At 45.2% G+C, this 26,788-nt stretch overlaps 2 protein-coding genes across 4 annotated transcripts in view; one reads left to right on the top strand and one right to left on the bottom strand.

Annotated features, from left to right (window-relative positions):
• Positions 1 to 26,788, bottom strand: part of LOC141082970 (uncharacterized) — a 166,741-nt gene that overhangs the window by 67,205 nt on the left and 72,748 nt on the right. The window lies entirely within an intron of this gene.
• On the top strand, positions 1,862 to 26,788 carry ANP32E (acidic nuclear phosphoprotein 32 family member E). 3 transcript variants are annotated; one of them, XM_073567061.1, is made up of 8 exons: positions 1,862 to 2,162; positions 19,772 to 19,921; positions 20,627 to 20,749; positions 21,208 to 21,373; positions 21,720 to 21,874; positions 23,547 to 23,613; positions 24,160 to 24,351; positions 24,447 to 26,788. In XM_073567061.1, the coding sequence occupies exons 1-8, from the start codon at positions 2,109 to 2,111 to the stop codon at positions 24,518 to 24,520; spliced, it is 981 nt and encodes a 326-aa protein (XP_073423162.1). In that variant the 5' UTR covers positions 1,862 to 2,108; the 3' UTR covers positions 24,521 to 26,788. The 3 variants fall into 3 exon arrangements, with proteins under 3 accessions (XP_073423162.1, XP_073423163.1, XP_073423164.1); XM_073567062.1 differs by having other exon boundaries at positions 24,428 to 26,788; XM_073567063.1 differs by lacking the exon at positions 24,160 to 24,351 and having other exon boundaries at positions 1,870 to 2,162.

Genomic DNA, 26,788 nt, shown 5'->3' with positions numbered 1-26,788 from the left:
AACCATACATAATACACTTGTCAAACAACAGAGAGGAACACAAGGTAGTTTAAGGAGAGAAAAACCAAAGAGGAGAGGATCAAGATGTGCACACAGACAAGAAGTCCCTTTAAGCTTATATGAAAAGACCAATACCTATTAAAGACTTACAATAATTGGGGGCCCCCTTGGAGAGTTTGCATTGGGGCCATGAGCTTCAAGTTACGCCACTAGAGATCGGTGGTGACATTGTCATTAGTCACAGAAAAAATTTGCTGAGGTACACTGTCCTAATTTTAACAAAAAAAAAATTGAAGCAAGCACTATTCTCTTTTGTATTTTGGATGAGACTTGCCTACTCAAGATTTTGGGTTTCGCAAAAGTATGGATTTATAGCTTTTTTTGTGTAACAAATGAATTTAGCTTTTAAAAAAAAATATATTTTTTCAATACAAAGAAGGCTTGCAGCACTCACCACGTTGAGAAGGATATCAACGTTCCTTTATTTCATCTGTGCAACAAAATACTTTGATGAGGTCATGCAGGCTTAGGAGGCATGCGGGGAGTGCAAGGGTGGACGACAGCCGTTTCGCATTAATCGCTTCTACGGGTCCAGGTGAGTGACCCTGGACCCGTTGAAGCGTTTAATGCGAAACTCCCCGCATGCCGCTTAAGCCTTCATGTCCTCAAAAGTTTTTTGTCGCACAGATGAACTAAAAGAACTTTGATATCCTTCTCAACCTGGTGAGTGCTGCAAGCCTTTCTTCTTTGTATTAATTATAGCAATTTTTTTCTTTGCTGAGCACCAAAGACTAGTTGAATATGCTCTTAATAAACATTCAGTTTACTTAAAGGATCTGACATTAAATACAAAGTGTGAATACTATTCTGGTGTAGCTCACTTCTTCCTCTATTTCCAAGAAAAAAAAAAAAAAAAAATTTTTATATATATATATATATATATATATATATATATACACACACACACATATACACATTGCGCGAGAGAGAGAATTTGTCTAACCTTTAAAAGCAAAGACTTTCACGTTTTATTAAAGTGTCAGAACTCAGAAAAAAAAACCATATCTATGCAAAGCAACTTAAAGGGAAGACATTTGCATCTTGCAACTTTAAAAAAAATAAATAAAAAAAAAAAAAAAAAAAAAAAGGAGGCAACAAAAATGTCTGGAAAATCTCAAATCCTGCCTACAATAGCAAATAGTAATCTAAGAAAAGTCTAAAAAAAAAAAAGGCACAAAAACATAAAACATACTATAAAAATTCCAAATTAAAAAATGGTAAAAAAAAAAACAAAAAACAAGGCAAGAACGAAGCAGAAAATGTAAACAAGGCCTCATAGAGCCGACTCTGGCAGAAAAATTAAACGTTATTGGTTTTGGAGGTGAAAATAGCTAAATATGGCTGTGGCAAGACGTGGTGAAAGCAAACTAGCAAAGATATGACTTTTTTTGCAAAAATTCAGAAAATAGACAAAAAATGTGAAAAATTCAAAAGAAAAACTTTTACAATTGCGTTGTATAAAAGAAGCAGCGACCATGAGGAATAATCTCACACACTTGAATTTCACCTCACTGAACCACGCACAAGCGCCGTCTGCCTCGCACTATGGTTTGTGACCTAAAATTGGGCGCGAAAGAGTCGGAAGCACAAAGACGCGACGCCTGGGTCAAACAGCCGCGCTTCATCCGCTTTGACTGACGTTCACAGTAGCCAATCGGAATTAACTGCGCTCACACTTCTAACCAATCACTGCAAGCGATGGGCGGTAACCATAGCTGATTTTTTAAATGACTCACTCTGCGACCAATAACATGCCAGATATTGCCTCCGCCGTCCAATGGAATGTGAGGAGGGGCGTTGCTAATTTGAGGGGATGCCTGTACAGTGTAATGGAGTCTCTCAGTTGGTGAGCGGCCATTGAGAGAGAAGGGAGCCCTGCTGAGAGGGGTCAGGGGGCCCTGTACCGGAGCGCCGCGTGCCTCTTTACCGCTCGCTTTTTTTACGTTTTGTGTTTTACGTGGGTCGTGAGTTACTTTCCCGCTTCTAAAGTTTTTTGTTTTTTTTTTTATTTCTCCGACGTGACCCCCGCTGAAGGTTGGCCCGGGAAAATGGAGATGAAGAAGCGCATCACCCTGGAGTTACGGAACCGATCACCCGCTGAGGTAAGCGCACCAGAGGGGTCACTCCCCCACATACACAGCGAGACCTCCCTCTCCGGGGGGATAATGGAGCGCTCCGTGCAGGGTGATGGTTCCCGGAGCGGGGTTTCCCTCCCAGCGTGTCAGGGCTCCGCGCGCTGCCGCCTGCTGCCAAAGTTTCCACATGGAGAGAGGCGGCGGCAGCAGCGCCGGATCATGGCTGCCGGGAGGACAGGGCGCCGGGGCTGGGGGAGCACGGTGGGGAAAGGATTGGACGTCATTGTAGTGACAGGTGTGTGTACATGTATGTGTGTATGCACGTGTGGTATGTGCTGCCTAAGTTTAATTTAAAGTGCACCTGTCAGCTCATTTTCTGCTATAACATGCGGCCACTGCCTTTCAGGGCTTATCTACAGCATTCTGTAATGCTGTAGCTAAGCTCCGATCAGACCTGCAAGAGAAGAAAAATAAGTTATTATACTCACCTGGGGGGGGGTGTGGCCTGGTCCGATGGGTGTCACAGGTCTGGCGCCTCCCATCTTCTTGCGATGCCGCCCTCCTGTTGCTTAATTGCTCCCCAGCATCGCGCTCCTGCGCAGGAGTGCTTGTCCGTCCTGTTGAAGGCAGAGTAACTACAGTGCACAGGCGCCGGGAAGGGTCAGAGAGGCCTTGCGCTCTGCAGTACTTTCCTCTGCCCTCAACAGGACGGATAAGTGCTTCTGCGCAGGAGCGCGATGCTGGGGAGCCGTGAACTAAGTAGGGTGAGTATAAATAGGTTATTTTTTTTCACTTGCAGGTCAGATCGGAGCTGTCAGCAGGATTGTGCACAGTAACCTACAGACAGTGTCAGGTTGGCACAGGTATACTGATTACAAGGATACCTGGTGATGAAATCCATCTTGTAGTTTAATCTTTATTTTCAGCTTTGAGTTAATGATATGCTCGTGCTCCGGGGCGGCCTGTGGGGGATTCATGTGGTGCTCTGATATTCATCAGTATGGCTTCTGACAGGTCACTGATCTCTCACTGACCTGCCCCCTATTTTACATAATGAATATTTTTTATTGGGGACAAAAGATTCCCTTCTGCAGGCAAGCGCCGACATATTTAATTCTTTGGTATCCATAAATTCATTATGTAAAAAAAAAAATCAGTTTGAAAAAGGAGCAGTAGCAACTATAGGTGATTTGGCGTCAACTTGGTGGAGACAATGTTTTTTTTTTTTTTTTCTCTAGCAAGATGGTGCCGCTAGCGCCATCTTCAGTTTTTTTTCTTTAAATTAATTAATTCCTTTCTTTGATGGTATATAAAGTACATATTATAGATGCAACCATGCAGCAACGCCCCTGTCAGCCTGCAGAGAAGGAATATATATCAGACAGCAGCCCAAACTTTTTGGGTGCAATACTTCCTGAGTAATGCGGTTGTCCAATGCAAAATATAAATGGAAAAGAAAATCAGGCAGCGCTCCATGGAGTCCTGACTGATTTTTTTTTTTTTTTTCTGTATACAGTACAGACCAAAAGTTTGGACACACCTTCTCATTCAAAGAGTTGTTTCACACCTTTTTGTTAATTATATAATTCCACATGTAACTAATAGTTTTGATGCCTTCAGAGTGAATCTACAATTTTCATAGTCTTGAAAATAAAGAACTCTCTGAATGAGAAGGCGTGTCCAAACTTTTGGTCTGTACTGTATATAGGAGAGATATAAATTGTCATTATGTGAAATAGGGGGCCGGTCACTGAGGGATCAGTGACCTGTCAGAAGCCATACTGACGAATATGTAAACAGAGCACCACATGAATACACTCCCTACTGGTCTCCCAGGAGCATGAGCATATCATTAAGGCTAGTTTCACACTAGCATATGGAGGCGCTGTGGGCTTCCTCCGTGAAGCTCTGCCCCGGCCACACCTCCTCTGTGAAGCTCCACCTCTGTCAGCATGCGGCCTGCGTACCCCATCTCTAGCATTGGCTACACAGGCCATGCAGATGCCTGAGCATGCGTCTTTTTGACGGAGCGGCAACCTGCGCCAAACGCAGCATGTTGCATTTTGGTGCTGTTGCCGCACCGTCAAAAAGACACATGTGCAGGCATCTGCATTCATCAGCATGGCCTGCGTACCCAATGCTAAAGATGGGGTACACAGGCGGAGCTGACTGGAGGAGCTGCGGCCGGGGGCGGAGCTTCACGGAGGAAATCCGCAGCTCCTCCATAGACTAGTGTGAAACTAGCCTAACTTAAAACTGAAACTACAGAGAACCTGTCAGCAGGATTGTGCACAGTAACCTACAGTGTCAGGTTGGCACCGTTGTACTGATTAAAATGATACCTGGTGATGAAATCCATCTTGTAGTTATTAATCTTTATTTTCAGTTTTGAGTTAATGATATGCTTGTGGCCTGTGGGGGCTTCATGTGGTGCTCTGCTTACATATTCATCAGTATGGCTTCTGACAGGTCACTGATCCTTCATGACATAATGAATAATATAGATAATAGATATATACGGTTGTGCACAAGTTTACATACCCCGGCAGAATTTTTGCTTTCTCTTTTTTTTTTTTTTTCCTTCCAGAAAATGAATAACAACAAAAACTTTTTCTCCATTCATGGCTAGGGGTTGGGTGAAGCCATTTATTGTCAAACTACTGTTTCTTTTTTTAAAGTGCACCTGTTTTTTCCGCTATAAGCCCTGAAAGGCAGCAGCTACATCTTATCTACACCATTCTGAAATGCTGTAGATAAGCCCCCGGTCCGAACTGCAAGATAAGAAAATAAGTTTTATTATACTTACCTGGGGGCGATCCGATCCAATGGGTGTCGCAGGTCTGGGTCTGTCCGGCACCTCCCATCTTCTTGCAACAACGTCCTCCTGCTTGCCTCCTCGCTCAAGGCATCGCACTTCTGCACAGGCGTTTCTGCCCTGTTGAGGGCAGAGCAAACTACTGCAGTGTGCAGATGCTGCGCCTCTCTGACCTTTCTTGACCGCATCGGACCCCCCTCGGTTGAGTATTATAACATTTTTGTTATCTTTCAGGTCCAACCGTGGACTTACCTACAGCATTATAGAATGCTGTAATTAAGCCTTGAAAGGCGGTGGCTGCATCTTATAGCGGCCAAAACTGGTGACATTATAGATTGTAAGCTTGCGAGCAGGGCCCTCATTGCTATTGGTATCTGTTTTGATCTATGTGTTTATTGCTATGCTGTAATGTCTACTTGTCTGTAAAGTCTCCTCTATAATGTAAAGTGCTGCGGAATATGTTAGCACTATAGAAATAAAATTATAATAATTGACAGCCCAAAATATCCAAATGATCCTGTCCAAAGTTTACATACTCCATTTCTTAATACCCCTCTAACATCAATGACAGCTTGAAGTCTTCTGTGGTAGTTGAGGATGAGGTTCTTTATTTTCTCAGATGGCAAAGCTGCCCACTCTTGGCAAAAAACCTCCAGTTGTAAATTCCTGGGCTGTCTAGCATGAACTGTGCGCTTGAGCTCTCCCCAGAGTGGCTCTATGATATTGAGGTCAGGAGACTGAGATGGCCACTCCAGAACCTTCACTTTGTTCTGCTGTAGCCAGTGACAGGACAACTTGGCCTTGTGTTTTGGATCTTTGTCATGTTGGAACTTCCAAGTATGTCCCATGCGCACCTTACAGGCTGATGATTGCAAATTTGCCACCAGCATTTGCTGATAACATGCTGCATTTATCTTTCCTTCAACTTTGACCAAGTTTCCTGTGCCTTTGTAGCTCACACATCCCCAAAATATCAGCGATCCACCACCGTGCTTTACAGTAGGAATGGTATTCCTTTCATTATAGGCCTTGTTGACCTCTCTAAATGTACAATGTTTATGGATGTTGCCAAAAAGTTAAATTTTGGTCTCATCACTCCAAATTACCTTGTTCCAGAAGTTTTGAGGCTTGTCTCTGTGCTTTTTCGCGTATTGTAGGTGAGATACTTTGTGGCATTTGCGCAGTATTGTCTGTCTTCTGGCGACTCGACCATGCAGCCCATTTTTCTTCAAGTGCCTCGTTTTTGTGCATCTTGAAACAGCCACATCACTAGTTTTCAGAGTCCAGTATTTCAGCTGATGATTGTGGGTTTTCTTTGCATCCCACACAACTTTCCTGGCACTTGTGGACAAAATTTTTGTTTTTCTACCTGATCGTGGTTTTGTTTTTACAGAGCCCCTGATTTTCCATTTGTTAATCATAGTTTGAACGCTGCTGATTGGCATTATCAGTTCCTTGGATATCTTTTTGTATACCTTTACTGTTTTATACAGTTCAACTACCTTTTCCCATAGATCAGTTGACAATTCTTTTGATTTCCCCATGACTTATAATCCAGAAACGTCAGTAGCTGGATGAAAGATGCAAGAGTCTGTCTGGATCCCAGAAACTCACTCAGCTTTTATGCACACACACACTGATTACAAGCAAGCAGGTCACAGGTGAGGATGTCACCTTTAGTAGCCATTCGAACCCATTTGTGTCACCTTCTGTGCATGTTATCAGGCCACAATCACCAGGGGTATGCACATTTTTTGATCTGGGTCATTTGGATGTTTTGGGTTGTCATTATGGTAAAAAAAAAAAAAAAAGTGACAGTATATGGCTTCACCCAACCACTAACCAGGAGTGGAGAAAGTTTTGGTGTTATCATTCATATTCTCTGAAAAAAGGCCAAGAAAGCAAAAATTCTTTCCAGGGTATGTAAACTTTTGTGAACAACTGTATCTATCTTGGAAAGAAAAAATAATCAGGCAGGTGCCAGCGTGATCATGCTGCATCATGATCGCTTATGTAATGAATTAAAAACACATTTGTTTGATATAATCCTGAAACTCCAAAAAAAAAAAAAAAGTTTGAAAATGGCGCCACCTGCGCTGTAGCAGCTATCGGATCATTTTCAGAATTTTTTTTTTTTCCTTAGGAGCTTCATGATTACATCAAACAAATGTGTATATAATTTATTACATTTGCAATCAGGCTGCAGCACAGGTGCCACTGCTGCCACCTGCCTGCAGAAGGGACCCCCCCAAGATATAGATATAATATTCATTATGTACACTAGGGGGCAAGTCGATGAGGGATCAGTGACCTGTCAGCAGTTTTCATTATGAATACCTAATTTGAGCACCACATGAAGACCCCACCCCCACAGGCCACCCCGAAGCATGAGCATATCATTAACTCAAAACTGAAAATAAAGATTAAACAACCACGAAACTGATTTCATCACCCAGATATCATTGTAATCAGTATAACTGCCAACCTGATCCTGTCTGTAGGTTACTGTGCACAAACCTGCTGATAGGTTGCCTTTAAATTTGAGTTGATTTGCCAGACCCTAGGGCAGCAGTCAGGTCTGAAACTGCATGACAGGAGCGATTCAAATCCCCTCTTACCTGCCATTCTGTGTGCATATCTACATTTCCACTGTGCTAATGGTGATGCGTGCACCTGTCTGGACCCCTATAACAAAGTGAGGTCTCCTAGAAGCTATTGTAGCCCATTGCTCGCCACACCTTGGATTTTGTTGTTGGCATATAAAATAGATGAATTCGGTTTTCTAGGATATTTAAACATATTTTAGTTTAGCCTTTCTTTCTGAAGCCAGGATCTCTCCCCCAGCAGCTGTCTGCATTAACTTGTGTATACAGCATAGCGGCTGAGGGGGGAGGTGGTAGAAATGTCAGGACTCCTAAAATGATCCTTTATTAATTAACTTTCTTTAGAAATGTTACAAATATAGAAATATTCACTCACTACTGCTCCAGTCCCAGTTTATTGGAAAGGTGGTTACACACGCTCACTATTGCTCCAGTCACCATCTATAGGAGAGGTGGTCACACCCACCACCGCTCCAGTTTCTCTCTATATAAAGCCCCCATCACACATAGCGACGCACCAGTGATCCTGACAACGATATGACCTGGTCAGGATCGCTGGTGTCTTCTACATGATCGCTGGTGAGCTGTCAAACAGGCAGATCTCACCAGCGACGACACAGGTAACAAGTTCGCGCGTCGCTTAGTTACCTGCTGTGTATCTTGGATACCAGCGTGCTGGCGCTGGGAGCTGGTATCCAAGATAAACAGCGGGTTTCTAAGCGCGGCGCTTAGAAACCCGCTGTTTACCTTGGATGGCATGCTGGTATCCAAGGTATACAGTGGGTAACTAAACGACGCACGTACTTAGTTACCCGATATTTACCTTGGATACCAGCGTCTGCTTACAGCGCTGGGAGCTCGCTGATCGATGGTCTCCCGCTGCCACACGCAGCGATGCGCGCTGCCCAGCGGGAGACCAACGATCAAAAAATGGCCCAGGACCAGGGTGGATTGATTGATTTAAATCACGCCGATTTAAATCACGATTTAAATCAAAAGATTTTTTTCTATTTACCGCTCCAGTTCTATATATAGGAGAGATGGTCGCACACGCTTACTACCACACCAGTCACCGTCTATAGGAGTGGTGATCACACGCTCACTAACGTACCAGTCTCCATCTATAAGAGGTGGTCACACACACACTCACAATCAAGTGTGTACAGATTTTTTTTTTTTTCTCCTTGTGTTCAGTTCTTACAACTTGTCTAGGGCAGGGTATGACGGTAGTTGTAGTGTTATTAGCTACTGGAGTTCCTAAGGATGTTGCCCTCTGATTTATGCAGCAGGAACACTTGCTGTAATATTGATCGCACAGTTAGATGAATAGTCTGACCTAAGCTTTAAGAGTGAAGCAGATTAGGTGGTGCTCAATCTGTACATCCAGTGTCGGGGTGGTTGTACCTCCGCAGCTGGGAATCTGAAGATTGTTGATCCACTGTAATTATTCCCCCCTATGTTGCCATGAAACGCCTAGTATGTCAAAGTTGCCTAAAACTTTTCAGGTTCTACTAAATATGGAATTTTATTTGTGCCAGGGCTGTGGAGTCTGTATGAAATGGACCAATAAACCAAATGGACAAATTCAGACTCCTAAATTTGGAGACTACTGTAAATTTGGTTCAGTGCAGGATGAGCTGTAAATGTTTTCATAAGAATTTGTGAAAGTTGACATGTCCTATTAGGCTATGTGCACACGTAGCGGAAGTTACCGCGAGAATTCCGGAATTCTATTCTACGGGAAAATCGCATTTTAAATTCCTGCGATTTTTCCAGCGGAAAAACTAGCGATTTGCAAGTGTAATTAGCTTGCAGAATGCTAGCGTTCTCCAAGCGATCTATAGCATCACTTGGAGAACTGATTGACAGGTTGGTCACACTCGTCAAACAGTGTTTGACGAGTGTGACCAACCTTTTACTATTGAGGCTGCCTATGCGGCATCAATAGTAAAAGATATGTTAAAAATAATAAAATAAAAAATGGTGTTATATTCACCTTCCGGCGTCCCGCGCAGCCTTCCCGGGCCTCAGCGATGCTTCCGTTCCCAGTAACGTCTTGCGAGACCTTTGATGACGTCTCGGTCTGGCGATAATTTAGCGGTCTCGCGAGGAATAGGGACTGCTACATTATCGCAAGACCACGACGTCATCAAAGGTCTCGCAAGGCATTACTGGGAACGGAAGCTTCGCTGAGGCCCGGGAAGGCTACGCGGGACGCCGGAAGGTGAATATAACACCATTTTTTATTTTTCTATTTTTTACAGGGATATGGTACCCAGAGCCCGGAAAACAGTCTCCTCTCCTGCGGACCGTGGGTACCATCCGCAAATGTTCTGCTTACTTTTCACATGGTGTGCACAGCCATATGCAGGAAGTAAGCGGAACAATGCATTCCTATGGGTGCAGGATTGCCGCAATTCTGCAAAATAATGAGCATGCTGCGTATTTTTTCACGATGCGATTCCGCCACGAGAAAATCCGCAGCATTAGCACAGCATTGTGGAATCCCATAGGATTGCATGGGATGCTGAGTATTTTTTGCGGCAAAATCACACGTTAGAAAACGCAAAAAAAAGCGTGTGAATGCAGCCAAAATGTCAGTTCTGTTCCTGATCTTAGGATCTCGGCTTTTAGTTGATGAATTTGTGCTTCACTTTCTGTACATGCTCAGAAGTGAGGCAGTGCTGTGGAGTCGGAGGTTTGGCTTAGACTCCACAGCCCTGGTTGATATGGTTTTAAAGAGATGAATGGGCCTAGATGACTGATTATTTGTACAACACGAAGCCCCAGGTAGTCCATTTAATAAAGTAAATGGGTGGCCGGTCTCCTCAGCGAGCTATGAAGGTGGCTGGATCTACTAATCCAGTGTTCTTTTCATGCCATAGGAGAACACACAGTTCACACCAGTGTCTCAACCATGCCGTCGACTCGAAGGTCGGTACCGACGGCTAAATTCAGCCGTGTGTCTCCTGCCCTGAAGTCAGCAGCCTTACATGTATATTTGGCCTGGTGATCTTCACATTGGGAGAAAGAGGAGCGGTGCACTCCCTAAGGAACATGGGTTAAATTCTTAACCCCTTAATGACCACCAATACGTCTTTTTACTGACTTGTGATATGAGAATAGCATTCTCCAACAGGTGACAATCCAGCAGCTGACATCTTGCTGCATCGGCCAGGATCAGTGTTGGCACCGACCATGGCCACTTAACCCCTTAGATGCTGCTGTCAATATTGACTATAGCATCAAAATGGTTAACAGTTTGGGGGCACCCTCTTCAACACCATTGACATCCTGAGATCTTGATCATGTGGTCCTGATGTTTGTCAAGGAAATTCATGGTCAATTAGTAGTCTTAAAGTCTGCTGACTATGGGGAAATGTGATTTATTAATGTTTTTGTGTGATAAGACTGGATTAAAGGGATAATCGTTCATTATTTGGAAATTACTAAATTTTGTCAAACTTCTTATATGTTTATAACAACATAAAACATATCAACTTAAATTTTCCGTTATCATAAAGTATAATGTCACGGAAAAAATCTCAATCAATGGGATATGTTGAAGCACTCCAAAGTTACTACATAAAGTGGCAGATTTCAGATTTAAAAAAAATAAAAATGGCCCGGTCACTAAGGGGTTAAACTTTTTCATATGTCGCAGTTGCAGCTTAAAGGGTATGTGCACACGTTGCCTATTTGCCTGTGGAATTTTCTGTGCAGATTCTGCAACTCTTGGCAGAAAATGCAGTTAAAAATCTGCACGTTTTTGATGCGGATTCTCATACTTTTTTTCATGCAGACTTGTATGCGTTTTTCAAATCTAAATGAAGATATATTTAACAAAAAAAATTGTAATTTCCTTGTCTAAGCTCTTCTTTTAAATACTCCATTGAAGAACACAGGTTAGATAATCTATAGATAGATAATACCAAGCCCGATGTTTAGTAATAAACATAATAAAATGGTACATAGAGTAAGGGTACCGTTACACCTAGCGATGCACCAGCGATCCCGACTAGCGATATGACGCGGTCAGGATCGCTCGTGCATCGCTAGTGAGCTGCCACACAGGCAGATCTCACCAGCAACATCGCTGGGGACGGGGATCGCTACTTACCTGTCAGACGCAGCGATCCTGCGTCCTCCCGCCCGGCTCCACGCGTCGCTCGTCGTCACAGCAGGAAGTGGCCGACGAGGAATGATCCAGGAGCTTCTCGCGCGATCAGCGAGTACCAGCGGGGGAGCCGGTCGGAGGTATCAGACACAGCGATATCGCTAGCAATATCGCTATAACGTCACAGAATCGGTGACTTTACAGCGATATTGCTAGCGATATCGCAGTGTGTAACGGGGGCTTTAAATAAAGACACACACAATCTGCATTAGGCCGAGGTCACACTTGTGAGAAACTTGCACGAGTCTCGCACCTCAGTATCCGGCGCTCGGACCGGATCGTTCAGCTGCATAGAAATCCATGCAGCCACACACTCCGGTCCCAAGTGCCGGGTATTGAGGTGCGAGACTCATGGCAGTTTCTCGCAAGTGACCCTGGCCTTAAACGCAGTATCTGTTTAATTAAAAAGAAAAATGACGTTGCCTCCCGCGCAACTTTCTGCGCCAGAGAGGAAAATAAGGCGACTGGGGGCTGATGTTTATAGCCTAGGGAGAGGTTAATGCCCATGGATCTTCCCAGGCTATGAATATCAGCCTGCAGCTGTATATTTAGGGGGGACGACCCCCCCAAAAAAGGGAAAAAAAACGTGGGGTCCCCTTATAATAGCCAAAAAAAAGGCTATGCAGACAGCTGTGGGCTGCTGATATTCATAGCCTAGGAAGGGGCCACCCCCCAGTTACAAACACCAGCTCACAGGTGCCCCAGAAAGTGGCACGTCTCTAAGATGAGCTAATTCCGGCACTTAGCCTTTCTTCCATCTGCCTTGTAGTGGTGGCATATGGGGTAATAGTTGGGGGTTGATGTCACCTTTGTATTGTAAGGTGACATCAAGCCCGGTTTAGTAATGGAGAAGTGTCAATAAGACGCCTATCCATTTCTAATCCTGTGGTTGTGAAAGGGTTAAATAAACACAGCCAATAGTCTTTTAACCCCTTAGTGACTGGGCCAAACTTTTCAAATCTGACCAGTGTCACTTTATGTAGTGATAACTCTAGAACTCGTTAACAGATTTTATTTTGAGTTTTTTCGTGACATATTGTACTTTGTTAATTGAAAATGTTTTCTAAATTTATTTATAAAAATGTCAGTTTGTCAAAATCCAAAAATGTACAATTTTCAAACTTTGAATGAATATCTCTTTAATCCAGACAGTTAAACCACATAAAATAGTCCTTAAATAACATTTCTCTCATGTCTGCTTTACATCTGCACCATTTTTTTTTAAAATATCCTTTTATTTTGTTAGGATGCTAGAAGGATTAAAACTGTAGCAGCATTTTTTTTTTTCAAGGAAATTTACAAAACTTACGTTTTTTAGGGACTTATTCAGTTTTGAAGAGATTTTGGGGGACCTATGTCATTAAATCCCCAAAAGTAAGACTGTTTTATAAACCGAACCCCTCAAGGTATTCAAAATTGCTGTCATGTAGTTTAACCATTCAGGTGCTAATTAATACAAAGTAGCATGCTAGGAATGAAAAAAAATAAATATTTTACCTTCTAAATGTTGCTAACTTCTGAACAGGTCACTAAAGCTGGGAGACTTTAAAGGGAATCTGTCTCCCTTTTTTTGGCCCTTTCAGCTGCCGGCATTGACATCGGAGGCTTATCTACAGCATTCTGTATGGCTATACCACTACGTCAATATTTCAAAATATCCCTTTAACCCCTCGGTTAATTCACGGCGCTGTGATTTAAGTGAATAGCGCCCCCCCAGTGTCAGATTTTCTCCGGGGTCTCGGCTGCCAGGGGTTGCCGAGATCCCAGAGAACATGAATCGGTCGGTTTTTACCGACCCCCGCTTTTGCGATCGCCGTTATTAACCCTATAACGGCGACCGCAAAAAAAGCTGCGATTTTACATTTAATTTCTCTCTCCTCTGATGTGATCGCACATCAGAGGAGAGAGAAATAGGGTCCCCGATCCCCCCCCCGGTACCTTTCCGTGGCCCTCCGTCCCCTCCCGGTGGTCCCACGTCCCGCCGGCATCCTCCGATGGGCGCCGCCATCTTGAAAATGGCGGGCGCGGTGCGCCCGCCGGGAATCTGCCGGCTCCGGCTGGCAGATTCCATTCATTATTTTGATCACTATGATAAACGATCATAGTGATCAAAATAAAAAAAAATAGTACATAACCCCCTGTTTATCACTCCTTTATCTAGGCCAATATAATGAAATAAGATATATTTTTTTTTCGGGTAGGGCTAGGGTTGGGCTAGGGGTTAGGGTTGGGCTAGGGGTTAGGGTTGGGCTAGGGGTTAGGGTTGGGCTAGGGGTTAGGGTTGGGCTAGGGGTTAGGGTTGGGCTAGGGGTTAGGGTTGGGCTAGGGGTTAGGGTTGGGCTAGGGGTTAGGGTTGGGCTAGGGGTTAGGGTTGGGCTAGGGGTTAGGGTTGGGCTAGGGGTTAGGGTTGGGCTAGGGGTTAGGGTTGGGCTAGGGTTGGGGTTGGGGTTGGGGCTAGGGTTGGGTTGGGGTTGGGGCTAGGGTTGGGTTGGGGTTGGGGCTAGGGTTGGGTTGGGGTTGGGGCTAGGGTTGGGTTGGGGCTAGGGTTGGGTTGGGGTTGGGGTTGGGGCTAGGGTTGGGTTGGGGCTAGGGTTGGGTTGGGGCTAGGGTTAGGGCTGGGGTTGGGTTGGGGCTAGGGTTGGGCTGGGGTTAGGGCTAGGGTTGGGCTGGGGTTGGGTTGGGGCTAGGGTTAGGGCTAGGGTTGGGTTGGGGCTAGGGTTGGGGCTAGGGTTGGGGCTAGGGTTGGGGCTAGGGTTGGGGCTAGGGTTGGGCTAGGGGTTAGGGTTGGGCTAGGGATTAGGGTTAGGGTTGGGCTAGGGTTGGGCTAGGGGTTAGGGTTGGGGTTGGGGTTAGGGCTAGGGTTGGGTTAGGGTTGGGCTAGGGTTGGGGTTGGGGCTAGGGTTGGGCTAGGGGTTAGGGTTGGGCTAGGGGTTAGGGTTGGGCTAGGGTTAGGGTTGGGCTAGGGTTGGGCTAGGGGTTAGGGTTGGGCTAGGGGTTAGGGTTGGGCTAGGGTTGGGGTTAGGGCTAGGGTTGGGCTAGGGTAGGGTTGGGTTAGGGTTGGGCTAGGGTTGGGCTAGGGATTAGGGTTAGGGTTGGGCTAGGGGTTAGGGTTGGGCTAGGGGTTAGGGTTGGGCTAGGGGTTAGGGTTGGGCTAGGGGTTAGGGTTGGGCTAGGGGTTAGGGTTGGGCTAGGGGTTAGGGTTGGGCTAGGGGTTAGGGTTGGGTTAGGGCTAGGGTTGGGTTAGGGCTAGGGTTGGGTTAGGGCTAGGGTTGGGTTAGGGCTAGGGTTGGGTTAGGGCTAGGGTTGGGCTAGGGTTGGGCTAGGGGCTAGGGTTGGGCTAGGGGTTAGGGTTGGGCTAGGGGTTAGGGTTGGGTTAGGGGTTAGGGTTGGGCTAGGGGTTAGGGTTGGGCTAGGGGTTAGGGTTGGGCTAGGGGTTAGGGTTGGGCTAGGGGTTAGGGTTGGGCTAGGGGTTAGGGTTGGGCTAGGGGTTAGGGTTGGGCTAGGGGTTAGGGTTGGGCTAGGGGTTAGGGTTGGGCTAGGGGTTAGGGTTGGGCTAGGGGTTAGGGTTGGGCTAGGGGTTAGGGTTGGGCTAGGGGTTAGGGTTGGGCTAGGGGTTAGGGTTGGGCTAGGGGTTAGGGTTGGGCTTAGGGTTGGGCTAGGGTTGGGGCTAGGGTTGGGGCTAGGGTTGGGGCTAGGGTTAGGGTTGGGGCTAGGGTTGGGCTAGGGTTGGGGCTAGGGTTGGGCTAGGGTTGGGGTTGGGTTGGGGCTAGGGTTGGGTTGGGGCTAGGGTTGGGTTGGGGCTAGGGTTGGGGTTGGGCTGGGGTTGGGTTGGGGCTAGGGTTAGGGCTAGGGTTGGGTTAGGGCTAGGGTTGGGCTAGGGGCTAGGGTTGGGCTAGGGTTGGGCTAGGGGCTAGGGTTGGGCTAGGGTTGGGCTAGGGTTGGGGCTAGGGTTGGGTTAGGGCTAGGGTTGGGCTAGGGTTGGGTTAGGGCTAGGGTTGGGCTAGGGTTGGGTTAGGGCTAGGGTTGGGCTAGGGGTTAGGGTTGGGCTAGGGTTGGGCTAGGGATTAGGGTTAGGGTTGGGCTAGGGGTTAGGGTTGGGCTAGGGGCTAGGGTTGGGCTAGGGTTGGGGTTAGGGCTAGGGTTGGGCTAGGGTTGGGTTAGGGTTGGGCTAGGGGTTAGGGTTGGGCTAGGGTTGGGCTAGGGGTTAGGGTTGGGCTAGGGGTTAGGGTTGGGCTAGGGGTTAGGGTTAGGGTTGGGCTAGGGATTAGGGTTAGGGTTGGGCTAGGGGTTAGGGTTGGGCTAGGGGTTAGGGTTGGGCTAGGGGTTAGGGTTGGGCTAGGGGTTAGGGTTGGGTTAGGGGTTAGGGTTGGGTTAGGGCTGGGCTAGGGGTTAGGGTTGGGCTAGGGTTGGGCTAGGGGTTAGGGTTGGGGTTAGGGCTAGGGTTGGGGTTAGGGTTAGGGTTGGGGTTAGGGTTAGGGTTGGGCTAGGGGTTAGGGTTGGGCTAGGGGTTAGGGTTGGGCTAGGGGTTAGGGTTGGGCTAGGGGTTAGGGTTGGGCTAGGGGCTAGGGGTTTGGGCTAGGGTTGGGCTAGGGGCTAGGGTTGGGCTAGGGTTGGGGTTGGGGCTAGGGTTGGGGCTAGGGTTGGGGCTAGGGTTGGGGCTAGGGTTGGGGCTAGGGTTGGGTTGGGGCTAGGGTTGGGTTAGGGCTAGGGTTAGGGCTAGGGTTGGGGTTGGGGCTAGGGTTGGGCTAGGGTTGGGCTAGGGGCTAGGGTTGGGGCTAGGGTTGGGTTAGGGCTAGGGTTGGGCTAGGGGTTAGGGTTGGGCTAGGGGTTAGGGTTGGGCTAGGGGTTAGGGTTGGGCTAGGGGTTAGGGTTGGGGTTAGGGCTAGGGTTGGGCTAGGGTTGGGCTAGGGTTGGGTTAGGGCTAGGGTTGGGCTAGGGGTTAGGGTTAGGGCTAGGGTTGGGCTAGGGGTTAGGGTTAGGGTTGGGCTAGGGGTTAGGGTTAGGGTTGGGCTAGGGGTTAGGGTTGGGCTAGGGGTTAGGGTTGGGCTAGGGGTTAGGGTTGGGCTAGGGGTTAGGGTTGGGCTAGGGGTTAGGGTTGGGCTAGGGGTTAGGGTTGGGCTAGGGGTTAGGGTTGGGCTAGGGGTTAGGGTTGGGCTAGGGGTTAGGGTTGGGTTAGGGCTAGGGTTGGGTTAGGGCTAGGGTTGGGTTAGGGCTAGGGTTGGGTTAGGGCTAGGGTTGGGCTAGGGGTTAGGGTTGGGCTAGGGTTGGGCTAGGGGTTAGGGTTGGGCTAGGGTTGGGGTTAGGGTTAGGGTTGGGCTAGGGGTTAGGGTTAGGGTTGGGCTAGGGGTTAGGGTTGGGCTAGGGGTTAGGGTTAGGGTTGGGCTAGGGGTTAGGGTTAGGGTTGGGCTAGGGGTTAGGGTTGGGCTAGGGGTTAGGGTTAGGGTTGGGCTAGGGGTTAGGGTTAGGGTTGGGCTAGGGGTTAGGGTTAGGGTTGGGCTAGGGGTTAGGGTTAGGGTTGGGCTAGGGGTTAGGGTTAGGGTTGGGCTAGGGGTTAGGCTAGGGGTTAGGGGTGTGTTGGGGTTAGGGTTGGAGCAAGAATTGAGGGGTTTCCACTATTTGCCAACTTTGGGGGTCTAAAAAAATCACTTTTGTGGAAATAAAGACTTTTTTTATTTTCACGGCTCTGCGTTTATAAACTTTTGTGAAGCGCTTGGGGGTTCAAAGTGCTCACCACACATCTAGATAAGTTCATTAGGGGGCTAATTTCCAAAATGGGGTCGCTTGTGGGGGGTTTCCACTGTTTAGGCCCATCAGGGGCTCTGCAAGCGCAACATGATGTCCGCAGACCATTCCATCAAAGTCTGCATTCCAAAATGGCACTCCTTCTCTTCCGAGCTCTCTCATGCGCCCAAACAGTGGTTCCCCCACACATATGGGGTATCGGCGTACTCAGGACAAATCGCATAACTGTGCGGGTATGATTTCTCCTGTTACCCTTGTAAAAAATAAAAATTTGGGGGCGAAAAGATCATCTTTGTGGAAAAAAAGATTTCTTATTTTCACGGCTCTACGTTATAAACTTCTGTGAAGCCCTTGGGGGTTCAAAGTGCTCACCACACTTCTAGATAAGTTCCTTAATGGGTCTAGTTTCCAAAATGAGGTCACTTGTTGGAGGTTTCCACTGTTTAGGCACATTAAGGGCTCTCCGAACGCAACATGGCATCCGATCTCAATTCCAGCCAATTCTGCGTTGAAAAAGTCAAACGGCGCTCCATCCCTTGCGAGCTCTGCCGTGTGCTGAAATAGTGGTTTACCCCCACATATGGGGTATCGGCGTATTCAGGAGAAATTGTACAACAAATTTTGTGGTTGATTTTCTCTTTTAACACTTGTGAAAATAAAAAAAATTGGTTCTGAAGTAAATTTTTTGCAAAAAAAAGTTAAATATTAATTTTTTTCCTTCCACATTTCTTTAGTTCCTGTGAAGCACTTAAAGGGTTAATAAACTTCTTGAATGTGGTTTTGAACACCTTGAGGGGTCTAGTGTTTAGAATGGTGCCACTTTTGGGTATTTTCTGTCATGTACACCTCTCAAAATGACTTTAAATATGATGTGGTCCCTAAAAAAAAAAATGGTTTTGTAAATTTTGTTGTAAAAATGAGAAATCGCTGGTCAACTTTTAACCCTTATAACTTCCTAACGAAAAAAAATTTTGCTTCCAAAATTGTGCTGATGTAAAGTAGACATGTGGGAAATGTTATTTATTAAGAAATTTGTGTGACACATCTCTCTGATTTGAGGGCATAAAAATTTAAAGTTTTAAAATTGCAAAATTTTCAAAATTTTCGCCATATTTCCATTTTTTTCATAAACACAAGACTTATCGAAGAAATTTTACCACTAATATGAAGTACAATATGTCACGAAAAAACAGACTTAGAATCAGCGGGATCCATTAAAGCGTTCCAGAGTTATAACCTCATAAAGGGACAGTGGTCAGAATTGTAAAAATTGGCCTGGTCATTAAGCTGCAAACTGGCTGTCGCTAAGGGGTTAATTTACTGCTCTTGGAATAAAAAATAAAATCAGCAGTGCATGGATGCGCGACCCTTCCCTAGACTTTCTGCACCTCTCCCCATTTATCAGTGGCTGTTTCCTATGTCTGTGGTGCTGCTTTCATGGTGTGCTGGGTTTCAACTTGGAGTTCCTATTGCTTCAGGTACAGTAATCTTCTAATAATGCCCCCATTTGCCATGCAGCTGCTTTTGTAAGTGATCATCTTGCAGCCCCACTCGATCACTGGCTGTCGGCCACCAGCACAAGTGACTTGTTGCTAGCAGATGTTTTGGGAAGTAGGTCACTCCACACAAATCCCCTCTCCTTCCTGCAACGCCTTCATCTGCAGGATGAGGAGGAGGCAGCAGCGTCTGTGATCTCACAGCCACAAATCTACTGAGTGCAACATTACTGGCGATCAGATAAATCTGCTTCACGTTGCTTTAGTAATACCACTCTGCAGGGTTGGCACTAGTGTTGGACGTCATCCTACTAACCAGCAGCATAATGGCTGCCATGATCTCACATACTGTACATATATGCACACATGCATGTCTAGTTGTTTTTTTTTTTATTACTATTGGGTTTTTAATTTTCTTTTTGTGCAGATGTTTTATGCATAATGTTTTACATCACTTGTCCACCAAGACATAATAAAAGATCTCGCAAATAATTTTCTTCACTAACTAGAACAAACATCCCTCCTGCTGTGCCAGGTGTCACTGGCAGAGCTGAGCTAGATCTGCTAGGTCTCAGCAGTTCCATTATGACGGCAGAGGCCTGTAGTGATCACACAAGATCACCAGAAGCATCAGCAGTGACGCCTTCTTAATAATGCCATGTATGCCATAGTCATGGGTGGCATGGTTTCTGAAAGAAAAAAGTATTCGGCGTCCAGTGCTTTGAGATCAGAGCACTGTTGCTGTTGGAGACATTTTGCATAAATATAGTTAAAATTTTCATTTATTTTTGCTTTCTTACTAGGTGGCAGAGCTGGTTCTAGACAATTGTCGGTCAAGCAATGGCGAGATCGAGGGCTTAAGCGATAGTTTCAAAGAGCTGGAGTTCCTCAGTATGGCAAACGTAGAGCTCTCCTCTCTGGCAAAACTCCCATATATGACAAAACTCCGAAAAGTAAGTACCGACTCCTGGGAGTCTGTTGTGTAATATGGCATCGACCTTCGGTGGCAGGCAAAATGCAATTGTCATCTCTTCTATGGGGCAGCACAGTGCTGGGCCCTTTACGTCGATATAACTTCTAGGGGTGTTTGACCCACCCCATCCGGGTATGTAGTACTGCTCCATGATACTGTGTCCTGAGTATCAGCCCCAAATTTGCCACCACAATGTGTGATTGGTGCTGCTCCAATCCTGATATCGGGCCCATTGGCTGCAGCTACTGTTTATGCATAATCCCTTTTATTCTTAGTGCATCTGTCAATGTAGAGGTCAGCATTTCACTTGTTATAAAATGTGGGCCTGTCAAAATACAAGATGCCGAATCGTATCCTGACCTGGACTTTCCTCAGCAATCTTAGTGGCACAGTTAGATATTATGTAGGAAGGCATCCAATGTAGAACAATGGCTGAATAATACAGATAATTAATATAATAGAAATCCTGATAAATGACTTAACATTTTATTGATAATTATTTAGAAATGTTATTTATTTAAAAAGATTACAAATGTACATTATAAAATATATGATAAATTAAATAAAAAATCAAAACCCTAAATACAAGGAAAATTAAATAAAAATAATCATTAAATGAAATACTATTATGAGAAATAATTGTTTTAATTTATCTTCATTATAGTCCCTATTTTTCTTGTCTTAGTTGGAGCTCAGTGATAACAGCATTTCTGGAGAGCTTGACGTATTAGCGGAAAGGTGTCCTAATCTCACCTACCTAAACCTGAGTGGTAACAAGATTAAGGATCTGAGCACAGTGGAAGCCCTGGTAAGTTTACAGCCTAGAGCTCCCCCCATACAAATTAGATGGCAATCTTGTCCACAGACAGGAGCATTTGAATATTGAGCACTCCTGTGTTCTCAGAGCAAGCTAGTCAAAGTCAACTTCCCATAGAACTAAAGGTTCGGGCATTGAAATTTTTAAGTAGTTGTGGGCCCCTCTGACCAACCCCCCTTCCCTGCCCGGGGCCCCCAGCATCGCCCCACCACTGCCAGCTTCCTGTAGCAGCTACAATGCCTAATCCTGTGGCACAAGCACCATCCACACAGGAGGGTAAAAAGCTTCAGGTCAGAGAGATGTATTTCTTTCTGGTAGTGTGGCTTTACAGCAGTGCAGCAAAGTACGAATTTAAATAAACCACTGATAGGTTCTAGATCAGCAGATAAAAGCACGAAGGTCGCCATATTTCAGTTTTGCAGTTTATAATGAAGTCTTGTTCTTTTCAGACAAATCTTAAAAGCCTGAAGAGCTTGGACCTCTTCAACTGTGAGCTTACCAACCTGGAAGACTACAGAGACAAGATATTCCGTAAACTTCCACAGATCACGTACCTGGATGGCTTCGATCAGGAGGACAATGAAGCACCTGACTCTGAAGAAGAGGATGCTGAGGGTTGGTAGTGAAATCTTAAGCTCTGTTCTCCCAGCATTCACCAATATTTTATTTTTTATCTTTGGTCTCTATTCTCAATTAGTTTTTTCCCCATGGTATCACAGAAGTATTTAATGTGTTCATTAGTGATGAGAGTATGCTGCTTGTTTGTGTTTTCCTGAGCATGCTCGAGTGATCTCCGAGCACTTCCAAATACTTGGAGATCACCCGAGCATGCTCTGGAAAACCCGAGCAACAAGCATACTTGCTCATCACTAGTATTCATAGATCACTGCAGACCCTCGTATATAACCCTCACCAATTGAAGATATCTTGCATTCACTTCATTTTCCTTTTTGTTTTGCAGAGTGTGAGGAATATGAGTATCCAGAGGATGAAGATGATGAACCCGGTCCTCCTGGAGAGTACGAAGAGGAAGACGAGGAGGAAGAGGGCGAGTCTGATCTAGGAGAGGATGAGGAAGAAGTTGGCCTCTCCTACCTGATGAAGGAAGAAATACACGTAAGATGTGCCCAGGACTAAGACCAGATATATAGCGGATCTCTGAGACATGTTGAACTCCATTCACATCTGAATTTTTTGAATATTTCTACTTGACTCCAATGACTCTTATTTTCCAGTTATTAAATAACAGGTAGAAATAGAAGCAATTAGCAAGACAGCCCCTATAAAGGAGTGGTTCTGCAGGGGGTGACCACACACCACTTCTCTGTTCTCATCCTTTTTGTCTGTTTTGGTCACTTTTGCATTTTGTCATTGCTCTCATCCCTAGAGGTACAGTAGCATGATGCGGTGTCTACAACCCACAGAAGTTGCTTAGGTAGTGCAGCTCATCCAGGATGGCACATCAATGCGAGCTGTGGCAAGAAGGGTAGCTGTCAGCAGTGTGTCCAAAGCATTGAGCAGATACCAGGAAACGTCGAGTGCGCTGTTGGATTGCAGCAACCAAGCAGCATGGCCGCAATCTCTTCCTTTGTGTAAGGACGAATGGGATAGGAGGAGCAGTGCCAGAGCTCTGCAAAATAACTGCCAGCAGGCCAACTAACATCCATGTGTCTGCTCAGTCAGAAACATGCCATGAGGGTGGTTTGAGGGCCCAACATCCACAAATGGGTGTTGCGCTTACAACCCAACACTGCAGAGAACACAAAGATTGGCAGATTCGACATTGGCGCCATCTGCTCTTCACTGATGAGGGCAGGTTCACACTGAGCACACGAGACAGATGACAGTCTGGAGACGTTGTGAAGAGTTCTGCTGCCTGCAACATCCTCCAGCATGTTTGGTTTGGCAGTGGGTCAGTAATGGTGTGGGGAGGCATTTCTTTGGAGCGCCACACAGCTATCCATGTGCTAGCCAGAGGTACCCTGACTGCCATTAGATACTGGCATGAGATCCTCAAACACATTGTGAGACCATATGCTGGTGCACTGGGCCTTGGTTCCTTCAGATGCATGACAATGCAAGTGCGTCAGCATTACCTGCATGAAGGCATTGATGCTATGGACTGACCTACCCGTTCTCCAGACCTGAATCGAATCGAGCATATTTGAGAGATCATGTCTCGTTCCATCTGCCAGCAATGTGTTGCACCACAGACTGACTGTCCAGGAGTTGACAATGCTTTTATCTAGGTTTGAGAGGAGATCCCTCTGAATATCCGCAGCCTCATCCGTACCATGCCCAGGTGTTGTAGGGAGGTCATACGGACACATGGAGGCCACACACTACTTAGCATCGTTTCCTTGTCTTGAGGCATTTCTACTGAAGTTGAATCAGCCTGGAATTTGATTCATTCCAAATCCAGACCTCCATTAGATATTAGTTTTGATTTACATTGATAATTTTTTTTATTCTCAACACATTCCACTATATAATGAATGAGGATTTGTAACTGTAAAATTTCATTCAGTCATAGCTAGGATGTGGTATTTTAGTGTTCCCTTTACTTTTTTCAGCAGTGTATATTCCCTGAGCCATAAGTGTGGATTTCGCACAGGAGAGTTTGGCTAAAGGCTCAGCAAATGGAAAGACTATAAATGTGAAAGTTTAGAGTCTGACTCAAAGGAGTCTGGCTCTCAATCTGCCACCCCCCCCCCCCCCCTCACTTTAATATTAGAAGGCTGTCTAAAAAAAAATACTTATTTTACAATTTTTTTTTTTTCCTGTTCAGGATGAAGAGGACGATGATGACTACGTCGAAGATGGTGGTGATGGTGAGGAGGAGGAAGAAGAGGAAGGTATGTTATAAAGGCCACAGTATTTTCAATCAGTGACTTACTACCAGGGCCTAAAGTACGCAAAGTAAGCAGAGCTGCAGTCAAACATGGGTCCTTAAACAAAAAGCAGGCTTTTTTTTTTTTTTTACACCAGCCAGCACTCTGGCATCACTGCACAGCGGTGGGACCTATGATGATACCAGAAGTACAGTAGTATTGTGATGGCACTGTGTGTATGTAGATGCTTTTGGTTACTGCTGGAGACTACGAGGGAGGACTGTACTTGCAGATAGGTAGCTTTGCCTTGTGCCTCAGCAAAGCTACCTCTGTTTTCAGCGTAGGAGAGCGCATAATATAAACTAGCCGTAATGACGTGCAAACTGTTAGAATGGCCGCGGATGATTATGTATTGTATGTCATAGGGAGCAAGGATTCAAGCTCTAGGTATGTATATATGCACACACTGATCAGCCATTAAGTCCACTGACCGATTATGTGAATTCGTGATGCATGGGGTGGGGGTTTGTTTCAGTCAGTCAGTTCCTAAAGTTGCTTTTTTAAAAGCAGGAAAAATAAGCAAGCGTAAGGAGCTGAGCGACTTGAGCAACTTTGACAAGGGCCAAATTGTGATGGCTATGCGACTGGGTGAGAGCATCTCCAAAACGGCGGGTCTGGTGGGGTGTTCCCGGCGTGCGGTGGTTAGTACCTACCAAAACTGGTCCGAGGAAGTACAACTGGCGAGTCGGCAGCCGCTGATCGGTGTGTGTATAGTTATCTTATGTGTATATTTATATATATATATATATATATATATATATTTTATGCATATTTTAAGTTTGTCTTTTTCTTTGCAGAAGAGGAAGCTGTTGAGCGGGGAGAGAAAAGAAAACGGGCCGCAGAAGATGAAGGAGACGAAGACGAGGATTGAGGCTGTGTTTTTCGGGAGGCTAAGGACCAGTCTCTTTTCTCTGAGCCCCAGGATTGCTGATTTATAGAGTGTAAAATGCAGATCTGTACGTCTCTACATGTACAATAGATGTCCTGGCAGAATTTAACTTGTAACTTTTTTTTTTTTTTTATAGAAAAGGTGTGGTTTTACGATTTTTTTGTGCCCTTTTTTATCATTCCAAATACGTGAGGATCCTTTTTAATAGTAATATCTAGAAACTTCCTTTCTTTTAATGCTTTGTGTGACACCCAGACCCAGAGAGCTTCCCCGCAGTCAGTAGTGGGTTATCTATCAGTGTGAAGTGATTGCCCCTCAAAACTATAGATGTCATGTATCCTATACATAGACACTTGACCTGTTACTCCAGAGCAGCACCTTCCAGCTGTTGCAAAACTACAACTACCATCATACCCTGACAGCAGTTTTGCAAGCTGCTAAAGACTTAAAGGGATTGACTATTACTAGAGGGAGAAGGGAGCAATAAAATATTTTATGGATGCATAAAAATGAGAAAAACTGACCACTTCCCAGGCTACCTTCTTTACCACTGACCATTTTTGTGACGCTATTTGGCAGGCAAAAATGGCGACTTTAGACTAGCATTGACGACACTTGTTCAGGCACCTTTACCATTACTCTGAGAGCAGGACCCACTAAATTTAAAGGTTATGTCCACCTTTATGCAAATAACTTTAATGCCTATACATTAGAAAACTAAGCAATGTGGCAAGAGGTCTTTATTAACACCCTTTTATGACATGACGCACCAAAAGGTATGGTTGGTACTGAGCATATACTGGGCAGGTGCCGGCTCTGTTGTACAGCTGGCACCTGCTCATAATAGCAGATCTGATTGCTGCTTTTAAATCCCTGCGCTGGGCAATCGTACCATTTAATTGCAGCTGTCAATCATTTCACCTCCTCCCGCAACATATTACCAGGATTAGATTGGTTGCGCTCAGCCTGTGACTGAAGTACTACAATTTATAGTACAAGCAATCAAATGGGTGCAAGTCCCTCCCCCTGAGGGATTAAAAATATACAGTGTAATGTAAGGAAAAATGAGATTAAAATGTAACTCATTTAGAATGTTCAGTGTCTCTAGCTCCTTCCCCTCCATAGAATGCTATGAGCAGTAGAATATTCTCTAGCTCCTCACCTCTGTAGAATGCTATGAGCATTAGAATGCTGTCTCTAGCTCCACCCCATCTATAGAATGCTATGAGCAGTAGAATGCCCAGTGTCTCTAGCTTCTCCCCTTCCATAAAATGTTGTGTGCACCAGCTGCCCTTATCTAAGTAATGGGGAAATCTGTCTTCACTGAAAACAAACTTTAACTGTGAACTGAGAATTTTGAGGATTAAGGATTAGTCCAGGAAGAAAGCAAATTTCTATAAGATGTGTCACAAAATTTCATATTTTCACATGTATGATTTATGGGGCAAAAAAATTTAAATGACCTACACCTTTAAATCTGGTTTTCCCAATTCCAAAATAAAAAAAAAATTGCTATCGTGTCCATTAAGGTCAGATTAGTGGGGGGGGGGGGGGGAGGTAAAATGCCATTGAAGCATTCAATTTTTTTTTTTTATTTTTTTTTTTTTTTTTTTACAAACGCTTATTTTGGGATAAGGTTAAACCATATCAGGCAGTTTTGTATCTACAGCTCCCTTTCAAGACTATTCATCTCAGTGGTTCCAGAAAAGTCGTCTAATCCCACAGTCATACTTCTATTTTGGTAACCTGTCTGCCACAGCTTTTGTGACAAAAACGCTAGAAAAATGATTCAAAACCACACTTGCCCTGTAAAGGGCTCACTAGTAAAGTCACCTTTCCCCAGTGAATTGCTTGAATGATAAATCTGTAGCTGTGCTGCTCAGGCAGACAACCACTTTAATGCGCCCCCTCTTGAGGCACTGTTGCCTGACTGCCATCTGCTTTCACCCCCGTATAATCATGTATCAATCTACATATACCAAATCTCACCCCCTGTAACTTATGTGGTAACACATTGACCACTTTATCTCATGGTGGTGACAACACTTTCCAGAGTCCTCATATCAGCCTTTCAGATAAGTTTTCTTTTTTTTATTTTTGTGCAGATATATATGGGTGGGTTTTATATTTACAGAGGGCTTTGTCCTACTTGAGATACTTTTATGGCAGTATGTATATAGTGTGATCAGTTACTTTTTGGATTCTCTTAAATGTGCAACTTTGTTTTTGAATAAAGCCATAACAGTGTTA

The sequence above is a fragment of the Dendrobates tinctorius genome, unplaced genomic scaffold (assembly GCF_039654945.1).
Source record: "Dendrobates tinctorius isolate UK_male_01 unplaced genomic scaffold, ASM3965494v1 ptg000019l, whole genome shotgun sequence".
Classification (NCBI taxonomy): domain Eukaryota; kingdom Metazoa; phylum Chordata; class Amphibia; order Anura; family Dendrobatidae; genus Dendrobates; species Dendrobates tinctorius.
Note: the sequence above shows the minus strand (reverse complement) of the source record. Positions and strands in the feature narration are given on the sequence as shown.

Coding starts and splice junctions, on each gene's coding strand:
- ANP32E (XM_073567061.1), top strand. CDS start 2,109: ATGGAGATGAAGAAGCGCATCACCCTGGAGTTACGGAACCGATCACCC. Junction 21,374..21,719: donor TGAAGAAGAGGATGCTGAGG/GTTGGTAGTGAA, acceptor TTTGTTTTGCAG/AGTGTGAGGAATATGAGTAT. Junction 23,614..24,159: donor GGAGGAGGAAGAAGAGGAAG/GTATGTTATAAA, acceptor TTTTAAAAGCAG/GAAAAATAAGCAAGCGTAAG.